An 18,998-nucleotide genomic window follows, 5' to 3' on the forward strand; every position below is an offset into this window, starting at 1 on the left:
GCTCTGCCCCTGGCACAGAGGCTGTGCTGCTGGATGTGGCCAGCTGTGGCTCTCACGACACTCAGCCAGGGCAGGGTTACTGTTCATGGGGGATGATGTGAGGGAGAGAAGTTGGGCTGTACACACATAGGCAGGTTCTAACCCAGACATCTTTAATTGACCCGACATCAGGCTTGGACAACCTGCCGTTCGGTGCAGCAGCATGCAGGTTCCTGGCTATGGTTTCCGCACTGTACAAAACTGCTACTCTAATCAACAGGGAAATACACATTTCCTAGTAAAAGGAGGGTGTCTTAGCTAAAGGATCCTAAAACTTCCTGGAGATGGGCTGCTACAAGAGCTCAGGCTGGTCCTTAGAAGTGTGTACAAAGTCCCTATGTGGAAGGGAGCTGCCCTATGCTAAGTCCCTGGTTGGTGGATCCCTGAAGTCACAGCAGCTCTGCTCACACACTTGCCCCCCTGCACCAGGGTAGACAGGGTGACAGGGGGGTGGCTGCACCTTAGAGCCATGGAGCAGGTGGAAGCACTGGGGCTTCCGTGGGCAGTGATTCCTAATGGGGAGCAGGCAGCAAACTCCCCCTGGGTTGGACCCAGAACCTCGTAGGCTCACGAGCTCAAGGTGTGGAGTTTCTCCTGTGATGAAGCACCGTCACACTGAGGTCAAGGTGCTGCTGCCCGTAGTACTGGGCTGGGGGCCACCTGAGCTGTTGCTGCCACATCTAGCCTCCTTGTCCTGGCAGTGAACTCTCCAAATTCAGCACTCTTGAGGCTCCTTATAGCAAGATCTAAGACCCCAAAAGGAGAGCTTGTGGGGGACGGGAAGGCAAAGTCAAGCACCTTTCAAAGTAACTTCTACAGAGGAAAGAGCTATCTGAGGTGAGCTGACCCCATGCTACCCACTGGTGGACCCCAAATCCCAGAGGTCTAGGAAAGAGAGGTGATGTTGGAGCGTCCACCGGGGGGTGCCATGATCTTCTGAGCCGTGCGTCTGGCAATGTGATCGTCAGCCTGAGACCCTGAAGAAGGGCAGGGAAGGGGTGTGGAAAGGAGAATGAGGGAGTGATGGGACCTGATCTATCAGCAGGAGGGCAGGCAGGGAAAAAGCACCTGTGAGACCAGGACTGCAGAGCCCACCCACACACCCTCACACATGTGCACCACAATCACTTTCACTCCCCATGGCCATGGGTGCCAAGCAGGCTCTCCCATCCCTGAGGCTCTGAAAGGTCCTCAAAAGATCAGGAAAGGGCCTGATGGATCCCTATGATCTGTGGGGACTGAGGTCCAAGGCCGATCCTCCAGGATTCCTGTCCTCCTTCACCCTCTGTGGTCCATGTGACAAAGAAGGCTGCCCCAGCTTCAAGACAGTGCTGGATGCTGAGGGACCTGTCCCTGGTCCTGTGCACCCAGGATCAGGGCCTGTCATCACCTCCCCAAGCAGGATATCAGAGCAGCTTGGTCCCCACTCAAGGACAGGGGCACAAGAGAGAGAGGGTCTGGCTTTGGTTGGCAGGGAGGACTGGGGCTCAGGGCTCTGGAAGCACTTCAGCTTGGGACCAGTTCGAAGTGCAGCTGAGAGCTGCCTGGAGGCCCACCTCTGGTGGTGTGCACCCTCCTGGGTCAGGTGTGGACGTAGCTTGCACCCATTCCTCATGCTTCACCAGTGACTGGGCTGGCTGGGCTGGGGGAGCTGGATTCCCACAGGATTCCCAATTCCCTTCAGAGAAGAGCCCCTCTCTTCCATGCTTAGCCCTGGGCTCAGCCCTGCCCAACATGCTTGAGTCGAGGTTTGATGTCTGGGGGCAGACGCTGGGGCAGGAAGGGTGCGAGAACTCATCCCCTCTTTGCTCCTCACAGGACCCCTCACCAGGGTCAGCATCTCCCACCCCACAGCCCCCACACTGGCTGCCCAAAGCCCCTGCTCGGTCACTGTCGTGTGGGCAGCGGGAGCCCTAAAGTCTCCAGCCAAGATCAGAGCCCTCCAGTACCTAAGACCTTGTGGCCCCAGAAGGACTGCCTGCCCCTCAGGATCTGGCAATGGAACCCCAAGCTCCAGGTTCAACTTACCAGACAGGCTGAACCCTGACTGGTGCAGGTTACGCACGGGTGGCACTGAGATCTTGCCAGGGCATGATGCGCGAGCCTGCGTGCCACTTCCCGGCTTGGCGGGCACCATCACCTCGTGTACTGGCCCATCATACAGGCCTCGGGGCACACCATGGATCTCTGCCAGCTGTGGGGCCAAGGAGGTGGGGTGTGAGAGATGGAGCTTGCTGAGCACCTGGGGAGTGGCACCCTGCTTGCTCTGCACCCCAACTCTGACTGCTCAGGAATGCCAGGCTCCCCTCCAGTGGAGGAGCCCATGCTGCTGCACACACGCCTTCCTCCTCTGGCTCCTTCCTGCACACACAGTTGCCTGCATGTGTGCACACTCACCCTGTCACTGCTACACACCTGTGCACCTGTCCCCTCCTGGCAGTTCCCCACACATATACCCAGCAGCTCCTCAGCTAGAGGACCATGCACAGAGAAGGCCACCTGCACAGAAGTCTCATTTGGAACTGGAAACAGGCCCCAAGAATGGCCCTGAGGAAGCCCTGAGATGAGGCTCTGGGTCCTGTCTTCCTTGAAAATGGCCCCCAAAGCCAAAGGCAGTTCCCAGAGAACCAACAAGGACGGATGACCTTCGGATGTGCCTGTGCTTCCTGTTGGCACTGTCCTCAGGATCCTGGGTCAGCTTCATGACCAGGGCTGACTAAACCCAGGAAGATTACAGTTGAGCAGACGACAGCAAGCCAGCATGGAGCAGAGTCGTGAGGACTCAGGCAAACTGAATGCAGCCCCCCTCACCCTCCCTTCCCTCCTCTGACTCTCACAGAGCTGCTGTGCTGCAGCTCCTACCAGGGTCCCCATTACTGCCCTGCCCACCCCCAAGAAAGGGGGAAGAGGACATGTGCCCCTCACCAGCTCAAACCCAGAGTTGGGGGAAAAGCGGTTCTAAGATCTAGGCCAACAACTGTGAAGCCTCAACAGCCTGGTCAGGCAGGTCTATGCAAGTAGTGCAGATGTCACTCTCCTTACTGTGGAGGGGGAAGCCAGCGCCCAGCCCTCACCTCAGGGAGAACTGGGACCAAGTGACCTGTGTGTGGTCACTGTGTGCACACGTGGGCATGGGTGTGCACGGGGGCGACATGGGCCTGTGCGTGTGAAATGCATCGATGGCAGACACATCAGACATAGGTGATGACAGACAAGCATGGCAAATGACCACAGGAGGAGAGGAAGGCTGATGAAAAGTGCTCACGACTTGTAAGTTCTATTGGAGGAGAACTCCTGAAAGGTCTGCAGGAACACCTTTGTGATTTTCTCAGGTTAGGTGGGGACTTTAGTATACATCCACATTTCCTGTAGCAACTGCATTACTGGCTACAGGAAGCATCCAACACTGCCATTACGAAGTGACTGGCAGCTGGTGGCGGGTGCAGGAGGCCCCAGGCCCATGACCAGTCCTCCTGCTCCCCTGCAGCAGGCTCTGCTCCCCCTACACTGCCTTCCTAACATCTAGGGGACTAGGGCCAGACCAACCAGGAGGCAAAACCTCACATGGAAGAACTCCCTGCACCCAGGACAGAGCACTCCACAACCGCCACCCATGTGAGGACCCCAACAGGTCAGGCCCTTACCCTGTTGCGGGCCTTTATCCTCTTGTACACAAAGTCCGGGAATGTCTTCCGGGGAATGAAACGGCCAGCTCCAGGGGTGACGAACAGGTTTCCGTCCTCCAGCACGACTCTGCCCTGACTGATGACCACCGAGGGGGCTCCTCGGCACTCAACACCTTCAAAGATGTTGTACTCCACATTCTGGAGAGAGAAGCCAACAAGGGCCAGAGCCTGTCAGCCCTGATCCTGTCCCAACACCAGGACTCTCTCTCGGCCAACCAGCACTGCAGGAGGCCCATGACCCCAACGAGATGCAGCTGGGGCGGCCAGGCCTCAACCTACCCAGCATCCCTCGGTTTTGTTCTCATAAGGACAAAGGTTGCAGAGCAAGTAGGCCACCTGTCCTTGCCTAGGCAGGGGCAGTGCCCTCTGCCTCAGTCTCCTGTAGGATGGGGTGGCAGCCTTGGGCACATACCTCTTAGGGGCAGTAAACATGAGCTCCTGGGCTGAGATTGCTGGACGGATGTCTCTGGGGATGGGCCAAGGCCACTGAGAGCTGAGATGGGGGTGTGGACAGGGGTCCCCAACCCTGGAACTCTCTGGGAAAGATCCTTGGGGCCCAGGTCAGGCCCTACTGAGGGAAGTGCCTTCTTACCAGGTTGTGATTCTTGGCAGAGATGACCTTGGTGGCCCTGGGGTTCCAGATAACAAGGTCGGCATCAGAACCCACTGCCACACGGCCCTTCCTCGGGTAGAAATTAAAGATTTTGGCAGCATTTGTACTGGTTACTGCGACAAACTCATTCTCATCCATTTTCCCTGAGGCCTGAGAAGCAAGAAGGCCGTGTGAGGGGACGGAGCAGCATCTGGTCACTAGGGTGGCCCACGTCCAGGAGGGGTTTCCAAAGACAGCCTCTCAGGGCAACATCCCGGTGTAACAAATGCCAACCCAGGCTGGGGCACTAATGACCGTGGCCAGGCAGGGCTGCAGTGTAACCCCTCCTGTGGATACTGCCCAGCTTCTCAGCTTTCTTTGTGGGCAGACAGCATGGCTCTGGTCATAGCCCTGTGTCCTGAGGGACCTGGAGAGGCAGGGGTGACTGAGGGAAGAGCCCCGGCAGGGCCAGTGGGTTGGGACACAGAGTCGTGCCACAGAGGACAAGGCTCTGCATTCACTAACCAGGGTGTATAAATACATTCTTCTTAAAATTTTTAAGCCACACTTACTACCTGTCCATATTTATGGGGCAGTGTGACATTTCGACCTATGAACATGACATCAGAATCCGCAGGGAGGGCAGCAGCAGCCTGTGGTAGTAGGAGTTTCATCCAGAGGGGTCAGACCACTTGTCTAGGGACCCTGGATGGCCAGGCTGAGCTGGGGGTGGGGTGGGGCCCAGCCTCTACCTCAGGAGCACTTCGGGCTGGGAGGGCGCTGCTCTCAGAGTTGGCACCCCTCCCAGTGCCTGGGCCACCAGAACTGAACTCACCACACACTTCTCCCAGACTACAGACATACGTTCCTCGATGCCATTGGTGCCTTCAGGGATCAGCGTGAAGTTATCTTTGCCAACGGCCTTCTGGGCAGTGGTGAAGGTGCAGTGTGCACTGCCGGTCACCTGGAGGTCCCCACTGGGAACAGGCCAAGGTCAGAGGAGCTCAGAGGCTGGCCTTCCTGAGCTGGCAAGGGCTGGAGCATCTCCAGCCCGACAGCACAGTCACGTGGGCTGTGCGAGGTCCAAGCTAGTTAGAGCTGGTGCTCCAGTGAAGAGGGAGGGAGGATGTGGACAGACCCCAGGGTGGGGGCTGGGGGGCGTCAAGAGGCAGGGCATGGCGTGTGAAGCCCCAACTGGGACTGAAGGGCTGTGCACCTCCCTCCCCACCCCAGTCTCCCTGCTCTGCAGAAGCCCAGGGTTCATGCAGAGGAGGCACAGGTGTGGTGGGCACGTGTGGAGCCCGTGGGCTGGCATGGGCCTCTGCAGAGTGGCTGCTCACCTGGACAGCAGGGAGGTGAGGTGGTCTGCAGTGGTGGGGTCCGGGTTGATGGGGGGTGAGGTGACGAAGGCTGCAGCCTTGGCCCAGTTCTTGCTCCAGTAGTGGGAGCCGTCAGTGCCCAGGCTGGCAGTGATAGGCTCCCCAAACACAACCACCCCTGCAGTGAGCAAGGCCCATGAAAGGCACCCACCTGCTGACGTGTGCACACCCAGGCCCAGAGTACATGCAGGCCTTGCGCTGCCACTGCCAACACCTTCAATGCCCTTTGCTTTCTTGGCTGGGTACAGCTTGTCCCCCCCTTTAGGGGCTCCTAATTCTGGCCAGGAGGCCAGTCATTAGCTCTGGGGCCCCTCAGGGACAGGGTCTGCATCAGCTGGTAAGACAATGGATCAGCTCCACGTGTATGGCCTATCCTAAGGGTTCGGCACGCCAGCTGGGCCACTGTATGAGATGTGACAACTTACTGCCCACCCACGGGCTACTGGTGCGAAGGCTGACCAGTCCTGGACCCCCTCCAGGGCTCTGGCCCAGGCTGAGGCAGCTCCCACAGTGAACAGAAAGAAATGCCAGGCTCAGGGTGGGATGGGGCTGCCCTGCCACAAAGCAGCTTCTTGGGGGAAGGGTACGACTCCTTAGCTGGTCTCTGCAGACCCTGTCACCCTCTGCCCATCACCTCAGTCCTGTGCCCTGACCCAGGGCCCTCTCCAGAACCCTGGTGATTGCTAGGGCTGCACTGACCCTCTGAGCTAAGCAGCCTATCTGGGGCTACATGGTTCACCACCTGCCAGGGCACATGTGCCCAACTTCAGCTGGCTGAGTGTGCTGTGGGCAGGAACACCCCAGCCCTTGGGATATGCACCCTGGCTTCTAAAACCATGGCAAACGTGAACACGGGGCCTCCTAGGGAGGGAGTCTCTCTCTCAGACACACACACTTAGCCAACCCTGCCCTTGGCTCCTGTGGATAGACACCAGTATGCCTACAGTAGGCTTCAAGGGCCTCTGGTGGACAGCTGCTGCTCCCTTAAGGCTGGAGACTGGAGTCCAGCCCCATTCCTCGGAGGGACTCAGGGTACCTGTGCTTCCCTCTGCTGCACCCTGGGTCTAACCCAGGCAGCAGATGTCCTGCAGAGAGGCTGGGCTAGGCCACAGGCTTCCATTGGGCTTGCCCTCTTCACCACCCGAGGGCCTTGCCTAGTGGGCAGAGCTCTGGGAGGCTGTGAACATGTGGGGAGGTGAGGGCCGTACTCACCCTTGCGCTTGGCCTGGGCAACCACGTCAGCTGCACCCTTGCTCATCACCTTGGTGATGTACAGTGGGCAGTTGGCTTGCTTGGCAACAGTGACAGCTCGGTACACAGCCTCAGCCTCTACCTGGGGATGGTGAGGGGAGTGAGCACTCATGCCACAAGGACTTCCTGACCAGTGTGGGTTCTGGGATGCCCATGGGCCACCCATAGGACTCCAGCATATAGGAGCATCTTTGATAGGGAAAGGGCCCAGTCCGGACTCAGTGCCTGGCACCCACACCCAGGCAGATCCACAGTCCCCAGGGCCTGACCTAGGCTGTGGGGTGACAGTGGTTATAGGGGCACGTGACTAGCAGTGGAGGGTCTGTTGATTTACAGCTCCTGGGTGAGGACAGAGTAAACGCACCCCTGCCCAGGCCACAAAGCCAGAGCTGGTGAGCTCAGTCCCCGATGGCAGTGGCAGTCTGGGGACGAAGTCTGAATGGCCCTGTGGGCTGGCCAGACTCACCTCCTCAGGGTGACTAAGCACGTGACCTTCGGGGCCGGTGATGCCTTGCTCCAGCAGCCGCTTCTGCTCCTAATAAACCAACAGGACATCTTGTGCCAGCCCTGAGGGGAGCTGGTATAAAGTCCATGGTTACAGGCCCTGCTGCCTGGCAGAGCCCTGGGCCTCCAGGCCTCCCAGAATGGCCCAGCTATGAAAACTCATAGAGGAGAGGGAGAGGCTGGCTCAAGCCAAAGGTTCCTGACTGACAGGCTGAGACCCCTGTAACATTCCCCCAGCAGGCATGTGTGGATGTGAGCACAGGAGCAGGGGTCTCTGCACGGTCAGGGTTGGCACCTTCGTCCTTGAAGAAGTGTGCTGCAGCTTCCCTCGTGTGTTAAGGAAGACATGGTACCAGCTGTGCCATGAAGAATGTGGGGGAAGCAGACCTGGACAAAGAGCTGCCCCAACATGGTGGGAGGCCCTGACATGCTCTGCCTACCAGTGTGCTGGGCACGACTTTCTCCTGACTGTGGACCAGGCCTGCCTGAAGGTGTACTCAGTGCCCTGATGCCCTTGAGGCCAAACAGGTGGACAGGACACCAGGGACCCCACCTACTCCTTCCTGAGTGTCTGCCTTCCTGCTGAACTTGGAGCAGGGCAGGGCTGACCCAACCCAAGAAGTCTTCATGAATTTGGAACATCAGTGAGGTGTGCTGTGTGAAGTGACCCCCACTGAGGCTGGAGGATGGCTTTCCTAAGCTCTTTAGATTTCTCAGACCCTGGGGTGCCTCAGCCAGAGGGGACAGTACTGGCCCAGGGGATGGGACTGCCCCACCTCACAGGCCCAGGGCTGCCTGGGATGTGTTTGAAGGATGCAGCCACTAAGCCTACACCGCACTTGCTGGTAGTAAGGAAAACAAGGACTCAGCTCCTGGACAAGGGCCTTGATCCATGGTGGCCTCAGTCCTCCAGGCTGTTGTTCCTCCTTGGAGGTTCTGAGGGTCTATCATCAAGGTCACGCCCCTCCCATCCCCACCACAGCACTGCCCCCATGGCACCTCCTCCACGATGTCGCCATTCTCTGCATGCACCTGGGCCACAGCTCCCAGGTCCCGGATGATGCTGAAGATCTCATACATCTGGGCAGAGAGGCAGATGGGGTTCTGTGTTTGGAGGGCTGCACCACTGCAGCAGCCAAAGACACCCCTGCCTGTTCCCTTCCCTGTGCACCTGCCCTTACCTGGCCATCAGTACACTGATACCTGTCCTTGTACGCCATGAACACCAGGAAGGAGTTCACACCTAGAGGAGAGTCAGGAGGGGCTCAGACAACTCAGGGAGCCTCACTGTTCCCCACTCTCCAGAGGGTCCAGGACGGGGGTAACCTTCTCCCATGGGAGCTGTGCCAGCTGGCAAGGCCACCTTGCAGGGGGGTATGCCCTTCCACCACCCAAGCGGGAACACATGGATTGAGTTGATTGCACCCTAGCCCCTCCCTCCCTCCCTGCTTTTTGTGCCCTAGGTTCAGGAATCATTACTCACCCAGTGGTGAAGACAGGTGAGAACACCCACACCTATCTAACAGGCCCTCCACTGGCAGGGACAGAGCGCAAGGGACTTGATGCCTTGCGCTCCATAGGAAACACAGCCTGTGCCTAATGTGCTGGAAGAACCTCACTTGGGCCACCTGGAATGTCACCTGCCTTCAATGCCTGAGTCCCACTCTGCCATGCTCCAGCTCACAGGTCATACTGTGAGGGGCAAGCGGACCTCAGGGCTGGGCTCTCAGGATAAGCAGAAGGAACAGGGGCCACTGCCCATGGAGCTGGGGTCCAAGCAAGAGGAGGAACAAGCTTTCCCATTTACTAGGCAGGCAGAGCGAGCCCACCTGTCTGGACCAGTCCCTGTGTGGGTACTACTAAGGTCTGGACATAGCCCCAACCCACTGAGCAGAGTCTACCCAATACCCTGGACCTATTCTAGTCTGCGACCTATGGATGTCACCTGAGACTCGATGATAGCACATCCATTCTTGTTAAATCCACTAGAAAACTCTGATGTGGTTTTATCTTCAAGACTTTTTATGGGCACAAAGCAAATCCTAGTTTATAAACGTGTCTGTTTCAGTATAAGCAGCAATGCAGAGACACAGGGCTTAAAACCATCTCCCCAAGGCACTGGGAAAATGTGTAGCTGTGTCTCCTTCACCGAGTGGTTTCTTTTCTAAGAAACAGGAGAATCCAAGGACAGCTTGGTCACTGCACCCTTCTGTAGGGAGAGCCATGACAAGATATGTCTCTTGGGAGGGAGAAGAACTCCTAGCCCAGAGTCTTTGCAAGCATAATGGACTTTAAATGATTTTATCTGATTTCTACTTAATCCCTGCACACCTACCCTCAGGATCAGGTCAGCAGAGTACATTAGGACACAGGGGCCAGGGAAGGGATTCCTTCCCATATAGCACACAGGCAGGTGGCCAGGCAGAACAGGGAAGCCCAGGCTCTCTCTTTGCCGCTCACCCTTGTCCTTGACCAAGGCCTCCAGCTCTTCCTTAATGCTCTCGTGCCAGCGGGGAATGTCCACGTGCAGGGAGTAGTCACAGCAGGCTGCACGGTCTGCTCGTTCCCGCCACTGCTCGTAGGCTGCCAGCAGGCTCACCCCCGCGTCGGGAAACACGTGGTCCACTGTGGGGTGCAGCAGAGTCAACTGGGCTCCCGCACCCAGTCACTGAATCCTACCACTGCCTCCCAGAAACGGAGGTGAGGAAGACGCAGAAGAGGGACACACCTGCTCCTTGCACTGTTCAGAGGCACCTTCTGTCCCATGTCCCCCAGCCTCGGTGAGAAGGGAGCCCGAGTTGAAACAACCCCACTCCCAACGGGACCTGCTGCTCCCAAGAGGTGGCTTTGGCCGAAGGCAGCTGGGGCTCTGCCAACCTCCAGCACAGGTTAAGGCAGGAAGAAGAGCAGTGCGCTGTCCGTGGTACTGGCCCCTGCTGGGCTGCACACCTCCAGACACCACCCCACACTGAGCTAGTTTTCCATGGGCCCCACTGCTTCACACACCTTGAACAGTGCCACCTTGCCCCTGTAGGGACTCCTAGGTCTAAACACTGCTTGCTGGCCTCTCCTGGGGTGTGCCAGGAAAGAGCTCAGAGTGGGGCAGCCAGACAGGAGCCCCTAGGGAACTCCACGTCACCCACCCCAGTGGGTGACACAGTGTCCATCACTCAGCTCATGAGTCAGGACCCTGGGCGTGGATGCCCACTCCCAACAGCTCCAGCCTCATGTTAGTGGCATTTCTCTGTCTTCCTGAGGCATCTCCTGTCCACACCTCATCCCTGGCACAGAGCAGGTGGCATCAACAATGCAGCTGTCCTGGCCGTCTTGGGCTACAATGGTGCTTGCCTCAGCAGCGGTGGCCTGGGTGGCCAGCCTCCTGTTCGACTTTCAGGGTGGCCCACTGTTGGTTTTCCTTCAATTTGTGACTAAGTAAGCCAAACCAAGCTGTGAGTGTGGCAATGGCTAAGTATTACCTGTGAAGTGCCGTAAGTCCCCCTCCGTGGGGACACACACACACACACACACACACGGTGACTCCGGTATCCTCCCGGCTCTGTAAGAAGAATGCACTTTTCCCTCACCATGCAGATCAGGGAGGCATCACACAGAGCAAGCATGGGGAGCCAGGGACAGCAAGACTCGAGACCACAGCAGAGTGGAGACTCAGCACCGCCAGGCCACAGAGCACAGGAAGGGGCAGGCACTGGGGTCTTGTCCTGGCCCTTCAGTGAGCCCCTCACGAGCTGTTAAAACAAGGCTCCACTACTGAGCTCAGGAGCAGAGCTGTGAGCTGAGGCCTGTCAGGACGGGGCCATGCCTGGCACACAGCTCTGAAAGATGGAAACTCTGCTGTTACAGGATAATGATGATTCTATCTTTGTTGTTTTTCTCTAAAATCACAGCCTCCACTGTCAAGTTTTTAACATGGGCAGGAACTTTCTGCAAATCACATTTCAGAAACAGGAGGGTCAGGGTCAAATAGCACACCCCTTCCCTGGTCCAAGGCGTGTGGGTTTTCCAAAGCCCAGACCCTGGCCCAGCTCCCAGCTCCCTGGGCCCAAATCCATTTGCTCTCAAAGAAATTCCAGTAGCTTTGCAGAGCTGGCCAAGGCAAAATGACCCAGAATGAGGGAGAGGGGTAGCAGAAGAAAGCTCCTGTTTCTCCCACTAAGATACAAGGAAGAAAACAGAACTGACCACAACCCCCGGCACAACTCTTTTTACCGCCCACAAATGGGCCAGACGCTACCTTTAGGAAGTGGGGCCCAGACACTCACAGATCATGGTGGTCCCTCCTGCCAGGGCTGCCTTGGTGCCCTGGCAGAAGTCATCAGCAGGAGACATGCCTAGCACGGGCATCTGCAGCCTGGTGTGGACGTCGACTCCACCAGGAAGGACCAGCAGGCCATGGGCATCGATGGTTCTGATGCCCCCGGGGACGATGAGGTTTTCTCCAATTTGTCTGAAAGCAACAAGGTAAGGTTTCACCATTTGTAGGGAACCTGGATCTGAGAGCCCTGAGTAGGCGGACTGGTGGTGTGGCTCACGTGGTAGAGCACCTCCCTAGCAAGCACGAGGTCCTGAGTTCAAACCCCAGTACCATCAAAAAGAAAAAAAAAAAAAAGAACCTGAGTGGACCAGGGCATGCAGTGGTGCTGAGAACAAGTGCCCTTAAATAAAGGGGCAGAGTGGCTAGCCACTTGTGTGCCAAGATCCTGGAGAGGCCAGAGAGCAAAACTCCTATCAGGTGTCCCAGGAGGCAACACGGAGGACCCAGCCCTACACACATGCTGCTCCCTCCCTGGCTCCCACTGGAGTTCCTACTTGTGACCTTACTGACCAGCAGCTAGAGCCCCTGGCAGAGCCAGCAGAGATGTGAACAGGTGTGGTCAGGATGCACCTGCTGTGAGCCTGACGCTCTCCTAAGTGCTGTGGTAGCGTAAAGAAACACAGCAGCTGCCGCTCAGTTTCCTGAGGAGCCGTGACTCCCTGTGAGGAGCCATGACCACAGGCTGGGCTCAATCACAGCCCCCATGCTGCCATTCCAGGGATGGGATTTGTAAAAGAAGAAAGCACCTGTGTGGCTTTCACCCAAAAGGAACTCACCGCATACCATGTAATCCCGTGCACATGTGTGACGACCCACAGACCGTGCACACATGTGGCCTATGAAGGTATGTGGGGCAAAAACTTACTTAATCAAACCGTCTTCCACATACAGATCGGCATAAAAGGACTGGTCCTCATTCACAATCTTCCCACCTTTGATCAGAAGGCGGTCGCTCTGGTGCAAACAAAGAGATGGATACTTTTTCTTCACACTGAGTTACTCAACACCTCTCCCTGGAACTATCACTGAAACAATTAGGCATTAAAAAACCCAGCTCAAATGCCCATCACTGTTTACCACACCCTAAGACTGCTTTCTCAAGAGACCCCATGCAGCCCTGTACTACTGCACAGAGTCGCTGAGTGCACAGGGCTGAACAGGACAGCAGGGCAAAGCCAAAGTTGGTGAAATTACATCTTTGAACTGATCCTCTGACTGAAAACTCTAGGCCAAAGGATGAGGTAGCCAGCTCACAACTTTGGAGAGCCTGCTGGTCAGCCACCCCTGTGTCCACCTGTACCAAGGACCAGCAGCCGATGGAGCTGGGCTTCCACTGCACCACAATGCTGCAGACCTACATCAGTGCAAGGAGGTGTGGGGTAAAGCAGAGTCCCAGCAGGCATGGTCCCCTGCCCAGGAGGCTGCAGCTCAGCAAGGAGAGAGATGGAATAAAAGACATGCATCAGACAGTGACAAATATAAAAGAGTATAAGGAGGGTGACGTGACAGGTTGCCTGAGGGATAGGGAAGGGGCTCTCTGAAGGGATACACTGGGGAGGTGGGATTCCAGGCCTGGGAACAGCCTGTGCAGAGGCCCTGAGGCAGGACAGACTTTGAGTTGATATCTAATCCCAGAAGAAACCGAGAACTGGAGCCTTCCAAGGGCAGGGGCAGGACCCAGAGATGGACAGAGGTGGGAGCATAGGTCTCTGATAGTCAGTGGGCTGGGGGTGGGGCATAAGCAGGTTAAATCAAGGTCTGATCGATAAGAACAAGGGGAATACTTAGGTGTCTTCCAAGGCTGTCCGGGTAAGAGGCCCTGGACCAGGGTTTTGGGCATGAGTAATGAGAGACAGATTCGAGAGTCAGGTGGGCAGGACTTGCTGATGGAAAGGCCATGGGGGTGAAGGGCAAGGAAGAAATCAGGCAGCCACAGCTCTGGTGCAGCCTGGAGGCGTATGAGCCTGTGGCAGCAGACAGGAATTGCTTGGCAGCCATGAAACCACTTCTACGAACGCTACTAAATGGTGAGGAAGGAGGAGTTAGGCAGAAAGTGGGTGCCACTGGTGGAACTTCATGTGGCTGTCGGGGTGATGATCCATCAGTGGAGAGAAACAAAGAGAAAAGGGGAGGAGAGCACACAGTACAGTGTAAGTGGTAAGACCTGCCTGCTGGCCCTTTCCCTCCCATTACTAGTCTGCATTTAACAGGGGAGCTGGCCACATGCCCAGAGTTCCAGTCCTGGCTTCCGGCTCCTTCCCCACAGTCAGTCAACTGAAAGTGTAGTAAGCAGAATTCTGTGAGCCAGTGGAGCACAGCCTTACTGCCTCATTCACTGTCCTCACTGACCTCAGACCGCTCAGCTGAACCTTCAGTGTTCTACTGGTTAATGGTAAACCCACTAACATGATTTTCACAGGATTGGCAAATTATTCCACACACCACATCCAATCCTCTCCCATCTGCATACAGCCTGGAACCACAGATGGTTTCTAAGTTTCATACTGGTTGAAAAAAACCGTAAGAAGAATGTTTCATGACTCATAAAAATTTTATGAAATTAGCATTTCAGTGTCCACAGATAAGCTCCATCTGGAGTGACATCATGAGCCTTCTTGTCCAAGACTCCACAGGTGTGACAGAAGCAACATGGCCCATGCAGCTGAAAGTACGTACTGTGTGACACCCATTGTGGCAGAAGCTTGCTGGGCACAGAGCAATGCTGGTGCCATTTGCTGAGTGTGTTCCTAGTCCTAGCACCCACTGCCCATCCCTAATGAGCACCAGCTCTTCCTGGACCCACCACAGTCACCCACTGTGCCTAGCTGCCACAGCCAGGGTTCAGGACAGGCTGCGGCCCCTGGCTGTCTTCCTCCACCTCTCCACGGACCAGCTCATTTTCAGGAAAATCTGGCCAGAAAGAGGAAGACTAGGCTGGGAGAGACTTGTAGAGTGTGGAGTCCCTGTTCACATCTATAGTTTTCAGGCACCAGAACTTGGACTGTGGGGTCCTCTTGGGTTTTGAATCCAGAAGGAATGAGTTAGCCAGGAGTGGGTGGTTCAGCCTGTAATCCTAGCGCTTCGGAGGCTGAGATTGGGAGGATGGGTTGGAGACTTGTTCCCATAAATAGAATAATCATAGCTCAGACGGTAGAAGGTCTGCTTTGCAAGCAGAAGCTCAGAGTTCAAACCCCAGTCCCACCAAAAATAAAAAGAAGACGGAGGAACGAGTTGGGCTGTACTGGATACTCTTCCTGAGGTCCCAATCACGATGGGGTGGAAGTTCTGGTAAACCTCCGCCCTCCCCCGCAGACCCCAGGAGGGTCCTGCAGCCACCCGGCGAGCTCTACCTAGTGCCAGCTGGCTGGTGGGACTTCCTCCTTAGGCCTGGACCTCCAGGGGCAGTGGGCAGACTTGAGGTAGGACCCTCCCCCGCGTCGGGTAGAAGAGGGGCTCTTTCCTCCTTGAGTTTCTCAGGAAGGAATGAACCCCCAAAAGGCTCAGAGCTAAGGCCTTCCTGAGAACAAACCTGGAGTTAGGTCTGAGAGCCCGCGGACTCCCTGCCATGGTCCAGCTCTTCCCTCCCCCTTCCTCCCAGATGGGGTTGCCCAGTGGGCAGGCTTTGTTTCCTGGCAGGGCTGTGGGCAGTCTGACCTCCCGCACGGTGCATGTCCTTCGGAAGGCTGGGGCTGCCCCGGCAGTGGTTAGTGAGTGCTCACCTCCCGCGAAGCCTCAGAACCCGGCTTCATGGAGGGGTTCGGGGCCTCCAGGGGACCCAGGCCGAGCAGCCAGGGCTAAATAGCTTTGTCTCGGACAAAGAGCTCCCTACTTCGCAGCGGCGCGTCCAGGGGCCCCGCGGCCGGCAGGCTGCGCCAGGACCCGCATCCCGCGCCCCAGGCCCGCTGGGCCAACAAAGGCTGCGTCCGCCCGCCGTCCCGGGGGCACAGCCGGTGACCAGATCCTCCCCCTCCTCGGCCCGGCCCGGACGAGCAGAGCCACCAGCGCTCCGGGGCGCAGGCCCCTCGCAAGCCAGGCCTCTCGGAGCCCACGTCAGGGGAGGCTCTGGAGAGCGGGCGGGCCCGCCGGGGCCTGTACGCCGCTCCCCACTGGGGGGCCGCCGGCTGCGAGCCACGAAGCGGAGAGGAAGGACTAGCGCCAGGACCTCGGCTCGCGCGGGGGCAGGAGCCGCGCGCAGGCCCACTCCGGGCGGTGGGCATGGGGGCCGTAGGAAGCGGGGGCGGGCACCGGGCTCACCGTGATCCGAGGGATGCTCTTCTTGCCCTGGAAGGACATCCTGCTCGCTAACGGGATGAGACCCCAGCAGGGGCTACACGGGCGTGGGCGCGAGGGCGGAGGACAAGCGCAGAACCCAGCCTGTACGCCCGGCGCCGGGCGTCCGAATGCGCGCTCGCTGAACGCACAGCCCCCGCCCCGCCCCAGCCCCGCCCCCGGGACGACGCATCTGCATTCAGGTCCCGCCCCTGGGCCTTCATTTGCGTTCAGGCTCCGCCCCCACGCCCGCGCCCCTCAGCCTCGCTGGAGACACCGTGCGACCACAAGCTGTGACCGCTGTACCCTGGTCTGCGATGCTGAGCGGGGAGGGCAGGGTTGCGACCTGTGCCGGCCGACGTAGGCGGAGTTCGCGCCCTGGGAAGGGGAGGAGGAGAGTTCGGCCATGTCCTGCCAAGGCTCTGCCTAAGCCCTGCCCAGTGGTACCCCGGGCGCCCCAGGCTCCGGGGCTCGTCTGCGCAGCGGGAGCGGGAGTCTGTCCGAAGGTGTCTGTGGCCAAAGCCCGGCTCGTCCACGGACGGCCCGGGGCTGGAGCGCGAGCCACGGGATCGGCGGTAGCGAGGCTGCTCCTCGGCTAGCCGCGCGGAGCCCGGGACAGGAATGGAGAGGTCACAGGCAGTTGGAGAGACGCAGGCAGAGACAGAGACAAAGAGACACGCATACGGAGACATGGAGATGGACTGGGGGACCGCGAGGCGGGGCCCGAAGTCGGGTCACAGGATGGGCGGGACAGGTCCAGGCGAGACAGGCAAAGGGCGGACTCGCTGTACCCCTTGAGGCTCCGGCTTTGAGTGTGCGGCGTTTCGGGGAACCTGAGCTAGCGCCCTACGCGCACCGACGCCTCCGCCCGCGTCCCGGGTTCTGTGTCCTCTACCTGCTGAGGGCCACAGGACGAGGCCTTGCCAGGCTGCTCTCGAGGACTGGCCGTGGCCGCCAGGTCACCTCCTTCCGGCTCTCCGGGTGACTCCGAGTGACCGTGTAGCCCGCAGCGGAGTTCTCTAACCTCGGGAGCCTGGCAGTAGCCGCGCGGCGCGTCCAGCAGCAGAGACTTGTTCTCAAAGGCGTCCTCCACGCAGCGAAAGACGCCACCGAGCTTGGGCCGGACTGGAGGGCTCGTGGGCCCGTGTGGCCGAGCCGCGGTCATGGCGGGAGTAGGCGATGGGCGGCCAGGTGTCCTGAGCACTCTGCAAGAGGTCTGCGCTAGACACGTGGATGGGGCGGGCTCACAGCCTTGCCCTCTGGCGGCCCCCGACCCCGCCCGGCCTCGTGGAGCTGGCGCTGTCCACGCAGTGGGTGCTGAACGCGTCGGGTCTGGCTCTGGGAGCAGTTTTTCCTGGGAAGTGAGGTCGCACGCCATCTGGACACGCGTGGGCTCCGACTCCCGCCCCATTCTCAGGAAGCGGGCGGGAAGAGCTTCCTGGAGAGGCCGCCTTCTAGCAGAACTCCGGCCACTCCTCCAGGAGCTTGGGGAGGGCCGTGGGGAACAGGGAGGCCCTGACTCTGAATCCTCAGCAAGATGAGGTTGAGATTTGCAGTGAGACAAGGCAGAGGAGCTCTCAGCCCATCTCAGGGCGATGCTGCCACTCCAGGGAGCGTGCAGCGATAGAGTTTGAACAAAAAGACTCTAGCTTTTGTATTGTCAGCACAGGGGCACTTCAGAGCCCAGGTTCAACAGGAGGACATAGCATGTCAGTGAGCCAAGTCTGCAGCTTTCCTGTGCCTTCATACTACCTGGGCGCCCCACTCCCCAACCGATCATAAAACCTCCTTCACTCACCTGTGTAGGATCATCTACAATAGATGTCACCAACCATTCTCATTCAGGTGTAGAGTTTCTTCCCCTTTCCATGGTATTTGAATTCTTTCTCCTCTGTTTCACATTTGATAACTTCACCAGAGTTGGCCTTTCAGATGGCCAGCCTCAGCCAGGTGCCAAACAGGTACCTCTGATTGCAGAGCTGTCCTCCAGGTGATTTTAGATGGCTGGGAATGAGGCTGCAAATGAGGCATGGCCCCCCTCCCCAGTGGGTGGAAGGCCCAGATTCCCTTTCTGGTGTGGAAAGAGGCACTGCTGTTTAACGAATGAATATAGAAATGGCTAAGATGGCTCATAAATTCAAGTTTTAATAACACACAGAGTAGGGAGGGGGCTTTCATCTAAGTTTTAAAACAATTTTTATTAAAACTGTACAACAATTTACAAAGGAGTAAAAAGTCTCTGGTATATGTCATAGGAACCACAATACAAAAATATGTGTAAAATTTATCAATTGATCACCATACAAACCTAGTTTAGGTCTGTGAATACTGTTTAGCACTGAGCAGAGATCACATGTTTAGGATATGGTTATTAAAGAAGTGTTTCAGAGAACACAAATACTGCCTGGCGCTTTGCCATGAGAAAACAAGTTCTCCTTTTTGCATAAATTTACAATAAAGCTTTCTAAAAAAGATACAGTAAACAAATATATGCTGTGATACATATTCACAATATGATTTTCCTGAGCCTAAACTTAAATCCATCACTGTGTTAAAACACACAACTCACTGTAAGGTTTCAATGACAGAGTGATGGTAAGCACTAATTAACTATCAATGCCTCAAAGCCATTCTCTCGCCCTGCGCCCCTCCCTCCTGACTCCTAGTTGGTGTTCACAAGACTCATAAGGCACTCGGGTTTCCTGAAGGTACAGATTCTGCCAGAGACTTGAGCCATAGGCCGTCAGCAACTGGAACTCTAGAGCACAGAAACAAGGCAGACACCATGGGCGTCCACAAAGGACTCTACAGTTTACATGGATTTCTAGCTTAGATAAACAAAAACACTCTGTTGTTCTGCATTGTACACAGAGTGACCATGTTGATAACTGCTAATGCAGTGTTGTCTACATACAACGAAGGATTGTGCCTCAATCACAGTACAC

The 18,998-nt window shown here is 57.1% G+C and overlaps 1 protein-coding gene across 3 annotated transcripts; it reads right to left on the reverse strand.

Moving 5' to 3' along the window:
• Positions 1-131: 131 nt before the first annotated feature.
• Dpysl4 (dihydropyrimidinase like 4) lies at positions 132-17,479 on the reverse strand. Of its 3 annotated transcripts, none has more exons than XM_074078033.1 (14): positions 16,949-17,479; positions 12,650-12,738; positions 11,732-11,916; positions 9,912-10,076; positions 8,633-8,694; positions 8,451-8,531; positions 7,414-7,482; positions 6,909-7,029; positions 5,658-5,814; positions 5,153-5,294; positions 4,318-4,488; positions 3,684-3,863; positions 2,068-2,233; positions 132-1,016 (listed from the first exon to the last, which is right to left on the reverse strand). In XM_074078033.1, exons 1-14 carry the CDS (start codon positions 17,462-17,464, stop codon positions 925-927), a joined length of 2,196 nt encoding a protein of 731 aa, XP_073934134.1. In that variant the 5' UTR covers positions 17,465-17,479; the 3' UTR covers positions 132-924. The 3 variants fall into 3 exon arrangements, with proteins under 3 accessions (XP_073934134.1, XP_020038571.1, XP_073934135.1); XM_020182982.2 differs by lacking the exon at positions 16,949-17,479 and adding an exon at positions 16,039-16,197; XM_074078034.1 differs by lacking the exon at positions 4,318-4,488.
• Positions 17,480-18,998: the final 1,519 nt, after the last annotated feature.

Source organism: Castor canadensis, chromosome 7, assembly GCF_047511655.1.
Source record: "Castor canadensis chromosome 7, mCasCan1.hap1v2, whole genome shotgun sequence".
Lineage (NCBI taxonomy): Eukaryota > Metazoa > Chordata > Mammalia > Rodentia > Castoridae > Castor > Castor canadensis.